Source organism: Takifugu flavidus, chromosome 11 (genome assembly GCF_003711565.1).
Source record: "Takifugu flavidus isolate HTHZ2018 chromosome 11, ASM371156v2, whole genome shotgun sequence".
NCBI lineage: Eukaryota > Metazoa > Chordata > Actinopteri > Tetraodontiformes > Tetraodontidae > Takifugu > Takifugu flavidus.
The window spans coordinates 15,533,668-15,545,953 of NC_079530.1; the positions used below are offsets into that span (position 1 = coordinate 15,533,668).

The 12,286-nt window shown below is 44.5% G+C and overlaps 1 protein-coding gene across 2 annotated transcripts in view; it reads right to left on the bottom strand.

Annotated features, from left to right (window-relative positions):
- The window catches only part of lrmda (leucine rich melanocyte differentiation associated), a 141,620-nt gene extending 129,748 nt beyond the window's left edge, over positions 1 to 11,872 (bottom strand). The window contains exons 1-2 of one of the 2 annotated variants that reach the window (XM_057047193.1): positions 11,499 to 11,872; positions 11,083 to 11,183 (exon numbers count right to left, since the gene is read on the bottom strand). In XM_057047193.1, coding sequence (XP_056903173.1) covers positions 11,083 to 11,183; positions 11,499 to 11,540 — 143 coding nt within the window. In that variant the 5' untranslated portion in view covers positions 11,541 to 11,872. Of the gene's footprint in view, positions 1 to 11,082; positions 11,190 to 11,498 lie in introns of those variants that run through there. The other variant, XM_057047194.1, reaches the window with a different exon arrangement.
- Positions 11,873 to 12,286: the final 414 nt, after the last annotated feature.

Here is a 12,286-nt window from a genome sequence, read left to right on the forward strand (position 1 = left end):
CTGGCCCAGATTGTCAGGGGGCAAACATTAAACAGGCCGGGATTAAAATGCAGATCCTAAACACCTTCTCCTCTGCTGCTGAAATTGCACAGGACTAGGCGGCCGACTTTGGATGTGCTGTCAGAGGAGACGCCGCGTCAACGCGAAGCCGGGCTGACGAGCAGATAGATAGTGTCACACTCAGGAAATGCAGAGGCTTTCCTCTATTTATCACACGCTGTAGTCAGTCAATGCACTAAAAGAGTGATAACAAATGAGGGGAAGAAACATCTATTAATCTCCCCTCGCACTTCCAATCAGACACCGTTGGCAAACTCCTTTGCACCAGCATGATGTGTAGCCGAGCTGCTGCTCATGGAGGAATATATATTAATACTATGTGCTAATAAAGGCAGTTTCAAGGCAGCAAAGAACGCAAACATCCATATGTCAAAAGATGTTGACGTTTTAAAGGTTGTTAATGGGCATTTAAATGCCGGTGTGCTGCCAAGCTGGCAAAGAAAACCATAAAGCAAAAGAAATGTCTCTCCTTAAACCTTTCATCAATGCCATGTAACACAAATGTACTGCCTGTGTACATTGAGGCTAAAAGAGCTTTGTACAAAATTTTGATTTATTTTCTTTTAAATGACAGCCGCTGAGAGGCTGTGCGATCCCACCAGCCCACACAACTCTTATGTTATTATTCCTCTATAATTGTATACAGAAAGAAATGAATAACTGATGAACAAGAATATGTTTTGAATATTTTGGCTACTAAACTGAACTGAAAACATGAATAAACCGAGTTGTCTCCGTCTTCACAGTAAAGTCTCTTTGCTCTCTAGATCAGTCTGATGACCAAAGGGCCAAAAACCACCGATCTCATGATCAGACCCATAATTTGTTTGATCTGGGTCATTCAGTTATGGGTGGCACCAAACCAGAGACAAAGCTGCTCTTTCATGCCATTATCAGCAGGACTTACATGGAACGACAGTTTGGGTGATTGACTGTTGGGAGGAATGAAAGCGCTTAAATGGGACAGCAGCAGCAGCAGAAATGACCTATTGTCCAAAATATAATATCAGGTCTGTTCCTCAAATCAAACAAACCAGGCAGGAGTATAATATCACGGCAGCACACACTTGGTATCATGTGCTGGCTTTGTAGACATCGTCTGGTACTGGGATTGTGAAGCCCTCCACAAAAGCCATGAGACCACAGCATTCCTCTTATTACTCACCAGTTAGAGGAAATGAAAAGACTGACTGGACTCTACATGTGTTTGTTCTCTCATAAAGAGAAACAAAGAAGAACTGGGAGTGAAAACTGCCCAAGCTATTAAACTCATCTGCTGGTCTCAGTGTGAGAGAAAGGGACGGTAATCCAACTGATGTGCAAACGACTGTGCAGAATGAAAGTAGGGGACTGGGTCATCTCCCACTCTCTTTACATTATGGAATAAATGGCTGGGAAATATAACTGAATGTGAAATAAGACTGACTCTTTCATCCAGTGTGACTAAACTAACATCTATATATATATATATATATACATATATATATATATATACCTACTATATAGGTAGGATAACCAGAGGCCAGCAGCGGTTGCTAGTTTTGAACTTTCCGGACGCGTTTGGGTGTTTGCGACTGCGTCTTTTCCAGCACCTCATCTATATTCCATTAAAATAATACACAAACCGCACCACCCTTGCATCACCCCATGAGAAATTTGGTCATACAAGCCCTTTCTCGCTTCCGGATATTCTTTTAAATTCTGGGTACCTCGAGCATCCTCCACTGGATCTACTACTTCAAAAACACACCTCATGAAAAAATCAGGAGGCCTGTCTGACATGTGTCCCTTTGCCCTGATGGCATGCCAACACCAAAGACCAGCATTGATTTTCTGTAACGCCAGGTCGGATTAGCCCTCTACAGGGATTAGCTGCCTCTGCAGGGCCTCGGGGTTCGCTATAAAACTAATAATTAATTTAAACAGCCGGGCTCATGGATGGATACACTCACTGCACATTCCCAGCATGAAGAGGTGAGTATGACTGACGGACTGTCTGCAGGTGCGCGCGGTTGTGTTTTCCACCCGACGACAATAACAGTATTTTGTAAGAATATCAGATGAGTATACTGTGTATTGTTTCTTCATTATCTGAGCCATTAAATTGGCTCATAAATAAGGCATTCGGCTGATAAGGCGATTCTGACGCTCGCTGAAGTCGCAGGTCATTAAGATTGTATTTAACAGCAACCATAACTGTGTGTCATGAGTGACTGCAGCCATGTCTCTTCCTGCTCCACATTGGGAGGGTAACAAGATAATCTATTTTCACACAAACCCCGCAGTTATCCGGGTCATTAAAAACATCTATCAGCACAGTCACCATTCATTTAATTGATTTTTTTTCCCTCTCGTTACGAATCGGCTGGGCTAAACAAACACTCGAATACGGGTCCTCAGATTTCAATATTGTTTCTGTATAGTAAGGTTTCCTCCAAAAACACGCACTAGCGCACACATTAGCGAGGGACTGAGCCGGCTATAGCTCCCAAATTAAGAAGGGTTTGGCTGATTTTATTAACGCCATCCAGCAAAAGGTGTGCAAATAGAAGGACATTTGGACAGATGTTTTACTGGAAATGAAAACAATGGAGAAGCATCACAAGGTGAAGTGTTCCAGTATCCCCCCCCCCCCCCCCCCCACCTGCCAATAAAGGTTGCTACACTCAGAAAGTAAAGGGATTTCTCCTCTTCAAAAGACTTTGATCCGTCTGACACACAAACGGCCCTCAGATCACAAGTCTGCAGACCCGGTTGGGCCCCTCTGCCTGGTCTGCTCGTACATGTAACGCTCCGTCCCCATGAGGACTCCTCACCCTCCTCCCATTTCCCTTCGTCTTCCCTTCATCCCTCCTTCTCCTTCCTCTGCCTCCTATTTTGACTCCTCTTCCTCTGCCGTTTGCTGTTTTCAAACATCTGAGTACAGACGTGTTCTGAGCTTTGGAGCACCCAGGGGCCCGGAGATCCAGACAGAGGGAGAAAATAAAGAACCTCTACAGTGCCCACGGTGCAGGAGCTATCTCGCTTTACCGCTGGGGAGAAACGCCTAAACATCAGCAAACGTCTGGACAGACAGATAAGATCAGAAGACTGCTTGGATTGTTGTTCACATAATCATGCTGTCAGCTAATGGTGCAGTTGGCAGCCCGCGCTGGAACGGCCACGATAGGAGCGAACGCAGTTTTATCCTAATGGATAGACGGAGCGCGATGAGGGAAAACAGAGAGCAAGAATGCCGCACTATACAAACTATTAGCCCCAAAATGGACGAGCCGTTCCTTCTGGTTTTCCAGCAAAGACGTGTCGGTGACGCAGACATGAAACACGCTGTCACTGTTTCTTATCTCAACGCGTCCCTGAGTGGAAAAGTGAGGCAACAGCTTGCTGATGTCTTGCAGCCTGCCCAGCCATTAAAACATATTTCCATGCTGATGGATGTCAGATGCAGACTCCAAAAACATGCTCTTGATTTGCTGCGCTCGTCCCACCCCCCCACCCCCCGACTTTGGTTTATCAAACTTACTCTTCACGCTCAGCAAATGGAACAAGGGACTGTAAAGTATAAACAGCTTAAATTAATAGAGGAACGGGGTGGGGGCACGAGAGAGCGGACGGGTGAGAGCGCCTCCCGTAAAGCTTCCCGTCGACCAATATCGAGTTCTCAGGGAGGCTTTGGAAGGACAGCAAGTCGTGGTTTTTATTTTATTTATTTTTTTTACAAGTGAAAGCTGTGAAAGATATAAGTTTATGTGAAATGGAAACAGGAAATGAGTTACAGCTGTTCTGAGAATGTGGCACAGCTGTCCAGATGCAGAGATGGGGGGGAAATGTGCAACAACCCCCCCCAAAAAAAAGGATGTCAGGGGACTATAACTACGGAGCAAGAAAAGTAGCAGGATTAGCTCCCCAACAGCATTCATCATGCTGTCTTCCTCCCTAAAATAAAATGTAGGAAGAGCCTGGACCAATCGCTGCAAATGTGGGCATGAATCATCCTCGTCTCCGTCTTCACTCTTCAGCCTGGGCCCTCTAGGAAAGACTGAAATCCTCGAAGCACCCAAAAGTGCACCGACCATCCTGGAGGAAGCTCCTTTGTTCAGCTTCCAAAACAGCCTCCATTTTTTTTTTTTTTTTAAAAAGATATTTTTCTTTTCATTTGGGATCCAGCCAAGGGAGGTAAAGCTCGGCTGCTCCCCTCCGCGCTCTTTTCCAATATGTTCCGTGCCTTCCAGTCGCTTACATCATCAATCTGGGAGACGGCTAGCTGTGATGGGGTGAGCGTAAACAGCACTCCAGTTGTTGAATAAAGGAGACCTTAGTTTACCTTCACTTCCTTCTTTTAGGGCTGCACCTCAGAGGGGGAAGTTTGGGTAAATCTAGAAATTTGTCAGCTTTGTGGGGGAAACTCGTTACTGACAGCCGAGCGTCAGTCTTAATGATCTCCCTTTTACTGTTTGCTTTAAAAATGCACGCCCTCGTGTCAGGACCTGAGCGCGCATTAACACTCCCCAAATCGACTACTTACTAAACATGTCAGCAATGAATTATACATCTGACTTCCCCCCCTCTAATATTTAGATGGTGCTTCAGTGGAGTCCTCCTAGAGGTTGTAAAGTTTTTAAATATGTACGATTCCAGATTCCTAGCCGGGCCGCGAACTGTACGGTGGATGTTTACGCAATATCAAAAGACTTGGCTGCGTCGATCAAAATGAAAAAGGCATATGACTTTTCTTTTTTTTTTTTTGCCAAAATAGAAAAGGGAGTGTACCCACTTGGGCCCCATCAGGTCGGATCATAAAGATTCATCTCTGGCTTTGCACTCAGCTGAAATGCCAAGGAAACGTACTGTGGATTTTAGGGCCCTTCTTTTATTCAGCCAGACTGTGTACTAAAACTAATTGGATTTCTGTCAATGGAACAAAATATGTCCCCGGGACAGCTTTGAACCCAATAGCTCTGAGTGTCCCTCGGTGCACGAGGAAGTGGGACCTCGCTGCAGCATGGGGGAGGAAATTTAGACCGGTGGTCAACATAAAATATTAAAATATCGCGGCACCGGGTATTTGAAAGACGATGTCAGCGCTCATTATGGCCGGCGAGCTATATTTAGAGGGTGAAAACTGAAATCATAACCGCTGTCATTACCGCTGACAAGTTTCTAAATAGCACCCAACGTGCTCCCTTTTAGCGCGGTCCTCATGACCGTGACAAATACAAAGTAGAAAAACAGAATGTCTTTCATTCGTACCTCCATCGCCAGCCCCCTTTTCTCTCTCTCTCTCTCCTTCCCTCTCACTCAGAGCCCATAAAATGTCAGCTTTTATTCTCCTCCTCCAGAGTGTTGGCGAGATGTCAGAAGACCCTTCTAAGAGCTCTGCCACTGCGAGCTAAAGGCCTGTAAATCTCCATGTCAGCAGCACACCATCCATCTCAGGATATACAATAAAAAATGTGACGCAGTCATAAAAAGAACGGCATCGCTGCCCGGTATGTATAATGTGAACAAAAGGAACATAAAGATGTTCCATTCAGCTCAGAATCCAAGGCCACAATGGGGTCCCAGACCCTGACAGTGACTAGCAGATGTTTTCCTGCCATCAGTGGCTTTTGTGAGCGGGAAGATTTACCCTGTGCGCTATAGTGAACCTAAAGCAGTTGTGCATCTGAAAACAGAGGGTCTGACCACTTTACAAGCTAGAATAGCAACTGCTGGGTTTTACTTTCTTAGCAAGTGTGGCCCTTTGGCACCACATCAGCAAACTATCTAAAAACATACCAAGTAATGACATGACTGCAAGTGTCTACACATGTAATTCAAAGGATAGCACACAGTCAATGACTTGTTGCCATGCTAAAACAAGCTGTACAGGGACTTTTACTACATTAGCATACACAGGTTAGGGGCAAAGAACACACAAACAGGCCAGAGCTGGAATCAAACCAAGAACCTTGAGCTGTTTTATTATTCTTGAGAACCTGGAAATCATCATCAAGACTTATTACACTGATGTTGTTTTTCTCGGAAATAATGTGATACTCTGTGGTGGAAAAAAAATAAAAAACCAGGAGAAACACTAAACTGTAAAATATCTTTCCGCATAGCTGGCAGCACTGGGAGAGTACCAGCAGAACAAGGCCTCTGTGTGAGCAGATAGTAAAATTAAACAGGGCTGAGGCTAATTAAAGACCACATTAACCAGAGTGGATAAGACTGAGCAACAGGAAAGTGATATGACCTCTGGGATGGTATGCTTGGCCACACAGCAGTAATAGCCGCTTCATTCAGGGTTCTGGATCCACTCATGGCTGGTAAGTACTTCCTGTGTACAGTTAGGATTGCATCTTTAAGACAGATTTTACCAAAACAGGAGAAGTTATGAAGTGCAAGATCTGCTGACTCTGCATCTTCCAGAGGCGTAACCAGACCCTTTGCCTCGACCTTTGGGCAAAGGGTAGGTCGAGGTCGTCCTTGGTGGAGCGCCCCCTGTGGTGAGTTTCCATTACTGCACACTCTCATCTACGAGTTGCAAAAGTGCTAATTGTTTCGTTAAGTTTGTCAACTACTTCCTACTTAAACAAGAATCAAGTCGAGGACAGACAAGCTTTACAAAAGTGAAAATCTAAATCAGACCTCGCTATTTGTGAAACAAAACAGCCCCCCCCCCCCTCCTCCTAAAGAAAACCAGGCTACATAAACAAGACAAATTCAAACCATAGCTTATAACAAACCTGACATCAGAGCGTATTTACTGTTTTAATGAGACCCATTGGTGGGGATTTGCTGCCTCTCATCTGCCGGCTTCATCTTTCCTTCAGGCAAATCTCATACAGAAAAAAGTTGAATGAAATTACTTCAAATACAACAAACTGTGATTAAGGCCAGACTGCAGAAAGCTTTCAACCCTACACTAGAGACTTTAGATCAGATACACTGGAAGATTAGGGTTTTAATTGACTTAGTGCAGCGAGGTTTGTGTCAAAAGCCGATACTGCAGGCTCTTAAAGGTCTACCCAGACACACAATACGTGAGGGACTCTAAGTAGTAACCTCGTTTAAAGGACTTGAGCCGTCACATGCTGCTTTGATAAACAATTTCCTCTTTATTTCAGTTACTCAGGCTCCCTGTTGACAGCGTGTTAACCGTCCAGCGCGGCGAGAGAAGCACTCGCGGCAATCACACAGACAGAAAGTTCTGATACAGACACAAATTGGAGAAATGGAGGAATAAGACAAGACATCTATTATGGAAAACTCTCTTAACTCCACACCATCCAATCACTTACCCAAGTGTGGCGCTTAATTTAAGAAAAACAGTGAAGATTCAAATGGGTGTGTTTTCCCCACTCAAAACCATAAAATAATGTAAAATATCAATGTTCCTGAATATGAATAGGTTATTTCCTGCTAGACCTCATCCCTCTCATCTATCAGGCTTAAATTTCTCAGTACTGGGGCGGCTCTGTGTTCCCTAATTTATGAGACGCAGATGAGGTTATCTGAGAATATTGGCCTAAACAGGGCTGATGGATCAGATATGGAATATATTTCCCCTGCAGGACAGAGTATGCCCCCACCTGCCATTACCAGACACACACACTCTCTCTGCTCTAAGTGAAGTGATTTGAGGAGTTGATACTGCCAGTGTTTCATATCCTCTCCAGCTAACTGACACTTTATCTGCATACCAGCATCTCTGAAGATTGAACACTTAGGCGAGACGGCGACGGGCTCTCCTGCCGTTGTCACTTCTCATTCTGGGACCAGTCTAACCGTCTGTAAACAGGGGCTCCGGCCCACAGAGGCACCCCCCCCCCACTCATCAGAGCCTACCTAGCGTGGATGGAGAAGGAGCGCTCGATGCCTGTGACACTCGTTTGTCAATTAGCGGGCCCTTTCTGTGTTGACGCGCAGCGACTTGAAAGACGGCGCGGCCCCCGTGATGAATTAGGAGAGACAGATGAGTGAGGCGCGAGCAGCGGAATAATACCATAATGTTCTTCAGATATGAATATAAAATGACACAGCTGACAGGCCATACAAGGTTTTATTTCATTTCTCAGTGTATCAGGCCTCCCTACTTTGTCTTCTTTGTTCTCTTTTCATCAGCCTGCTTACATCTCATTTTGACAGCCGGGCGACATTTAGAGCACTTTCGTTTTAAAACGCGAGTTAGCATACTTGATTTATCATTAAAATGCAAAATGCCTGCCACCACCAACATAGCCTGGGTGAGCACACATCCAGTCGTGCACACAATCACACACACAGGCAGGTGAGCTTCATTTGCATTGTAAAAGTCTAATGTGGACCCTCCTGCCTTGACAGCCCGATTTTCAACCTCAAAGCTGAATATTAAGAGTTCATCTGCTCTACACGATTCTTAAAAGTATAAATAAATGAAAGACCTGCGCGGTCAGACACTGATATCAAAGAAGTGCTAAATATACAGCAATGTACACATTTTACAGACGTTTCTTTATCACAAGTGATGGAATGAGAGGCATGGCGAGATGCAACAGATAAAGAAAATTGTCAGTATTTATCAGATATTTTGCATTAATTTAGATTTTATATATTTGTATGACAAAAAATGCTATCTAACACTACAATTCAACACCCAGTTTGACTAGTTTATCATCCACTTTGTAAAATTGCTCCTTTTCCTCACCTCGTATTAGGGTTGAAGAGAAACCTTCATTTTGAAACTAGACACCAATCAGTCCCACATTGATCAGACGATCTGGTCCTTCATGGACATAAAGTTTCTCTGTTTGTTCATGATAACAATAGCTGCATTCCATTTTCATATTTATGGACCCATAAGTGCAGAAACAACACCAGAAAATGGCCCATGATAAAGCCAACAAATGGTACCATACCATAGTGTCACCAGACCCAACACTGGTTTAGCAGATCTTTCTTTCCCAAACAGATGGGATCGGACAAAATGTGCAGAACTCAAGCGCCAATGACAGATCTTACGAGCTCGAGAAGAGGAGCAGGCTAAATCCGGTTTGATGAGCAATTTCTCTGGACATGTGTGATCGGGTTAACAAGGAGGGCTGTCAGATCGGACACTGTAGGAGATGCCATTCTGCAGCTCGCAAACAGATTCCTCAAAACGTCACCTGCTGGGACAGTAGTGCTGCACGGGCGCCTCAGTCTCCGAGAAGAATCAAGCCATGGCAGCATATGCCCACTCAGTTCACAATGCACACACCTGACCTGGAACAAAGTGGACAACACAACAGTATCTGAACACAACAGCATCCTAGCCCGTGAGCTACTCTGCACCACACTGATGAGACAGGCTGACACCGCTGCACAAACAGGCCGGAGGAGTGGGCGTGACAGCGCGCTGCCATGATTTCATCCTGCCATTACCTGCCCGGTCGCTCTCAGGTTCAGCCACACAGAAACATGCATGCAACGAGCACCGAAACACTCGGAGCTGATTTAAAGGCGATGCCATCGCTCTCCTCGATGTGGCTCATTGTCAGGTGGCTGGATGCTGTCAATTGGGGTGACAGAAATAAGCGCATTAGGCACCAAAAAAACTTGGCAATGTCTCAGTCTCTATTTGAGTCAGACAGCATAAAGAGGAAGGAGATGGTGACGGCGGTCCTCTGACGTTCACAAACATGTGCATCGGTGTACAGCTGGTTTATTGGAGCTGGCACTGAAACAACATCCCTGTGGCCGTGCACAAATAGCAGATTCCTGAAGGTTGAAACAAGAAAATAAATGACGGTAAAAAGCAAAAATGAAGCTTGAATGGGGTTTTTGTCACGATAGATGACAAAACTATAATTAGTCAATCATACCAATAAATCAGTACCTGTTAGAAAATACAGAAAAAAGGGGAATTCTAACTGTATGGCACAGCTAACATCAGCAAAAAAGCAGAGAACAACAGTTGGGTGAAGGCCTGGGTTGCCCGTGTCAAACCACAACGTCCAGCAGCCTGGAGTTCAGATTCTGGGTCATATTTCTGGACAGGTTAAGATGCTCAACAGGCCAATCGGCAGACAGCGGGTCGTTTTTGACGTAAAAAACACATTTCATTATGATTTTGAGAGGCCATCTTTTGTGCATTGTGTTAGGATTAATAAGCATGTAAGTTCATCACATGCTTCCTGGATTTCACAGCTCCACCCCATCATGACCAGAAAGGGTCATGTGACCACAGACGCAATGGAAGCCGGGAATGAATAATTGCTATACACTTTAATTGGGGATCTGTATGTAACAATTGTGTTGCAGTGTTCTTAAAGCTGCACTTCTGATGTCAAAAGGAATTTGAATCAGCTTTAACATTTAACATGTGTACTCCTTTAAAAAGAAAATGAAGCCTCAAGTAGTGTCAATAAGTCAAGGGTCATTCATTTCATAGAATGTTTGCTTGGTTCCTGCAAGATAAATCAAAGAAATGTGCATTAAGATGAGCCGATTCATTTATTAATACAAAAAGATGTTCCCAGCTAGTGCCAACACTTAGTAAAAGGCAGATTTTGCAGCCTGACATTGTGTCAATCGCTTCAAATGGGGTTTCTTCCATCATCTCTGGCACAGACAACTGCCTTAAGACAACAATCTTCCACATAAAATTGCCTCCTTCAGACAGCTTCATGGTCTGACAGTCATGAAAGGGCTTCAGAAACAAAAGCACCTCATAACACCATCTCCTTTCTTTTGCTCGGCGGATCATCCGCGCTCGTCCCGCTGTTGAAATGGCAGCCCCCTCTGAAGAGGCTGCCATGAGGTGTTCCTTCATGTCCTGACAGAGGAATCTTTTCTTCTATTCACCCCGGAATTAGCATGTCACATTTATCGATCGTGCCTTTGACTCTGCTCCAGCGGGGCTTTGGGGCCGGCTCATACACTCATTCAGCTCTTGATAGTTCTGATGACACTCTGGCCACCTATAGACCTCAGCCATCAATTTGCCTGCCCCTGCTGCAAAGATACACATCTCCCAGGAAGGTCAGACAGACACAGACTTTACATTGCACCATCTACCTTAGCTGATTGAAGCTGAGGTCCAGTCTTCGTGCAAAATGGCCATATCTGTGAGCAAGGAAGTCTGGGATGTCTTTGTAATCATGTCCGATGAAGGAGATCTTCAAGAGAAAACAAGTTCAAAAGTTAAGAGAGCTCAAGAGCTTATATTCTCAAGTAAAATACAAACAAAACGTGTCCTATTTATTTTTCCTGGATATTGCATTTTCGTTTCTACTACGAAATAAAAAGGATAAACTTCTTTTCCTCCGCTGTGACGTTGAAGCCGGAAGCGTCATGCCCGTAACGTTAGCAACGCAGTCACGTGACACCGGTGATGGAGACACAACAACGCGTAGTTTACACAATTCAACATGTTTGTATACACGCGTTGTTGTGTAAAACTCAGCGAAACGACCAAAACAAAACCAACTTACTTGACTTCCATTCAAAGCGACCAGCGGCTCTTTCTCTGCCATATGGCTGTTTTTCCCCTCCGACAGAAAAAAAACAAGTTTCTAAACCAGTTTCCTCAATCAAGCAACAGCCTCCTCTCGCGTCTGAAGCTTACGGCTGTCAATATGAAGCTGTCGGACAATATTTGTGGCTAAATCGCGGCTGTTGTGCAGCTCGACAGGCGGCTTCCTCTTGACTTTACAGTTTCCGCGTGCCGCTGCAGTCAGCTGACCTGCTCTTGTGCGGAAGCACGCGGACAGACTTTGACTCTAATCACTGTCCGCTAATTGTTTCAACGTGTTTAATTGTTGTGTCTGCACTTTTAACGTCTCCGCAAAAGATGCTGTCTCATCTGCACCACGTAAACGACAAACAGGAAGTTGTGCAACAAAGTCACGACCGCTTAAGAGCCAACGCCTTCCAAAATGCATGCTTTTTCTACTGAATGTAGCATTAGCACAGCACAAATGACAAATTTGGTGTATGAAATGCACGTGCCTCGTTACTTTCTTGAGAGCAAATTAAAAGTACAATTATCAGCACTGCACATTATCTTAGGGAGAGGGTGAGCATGTAAGAGGTTAATAAAATCACAACACTGTCATCACAGCATTGGTTTACATGTGTCTTTATACAAAATATTCACTTGAACAAGGCTATCATGTCGCTTGTGGTGAGAAACTAGTTTTGCTACATCCCATAACTTATTTCGCTTCACAAGATAATCAAGAGCAAGACAACCTGCTGCACTCATAGCATGCATGATGTC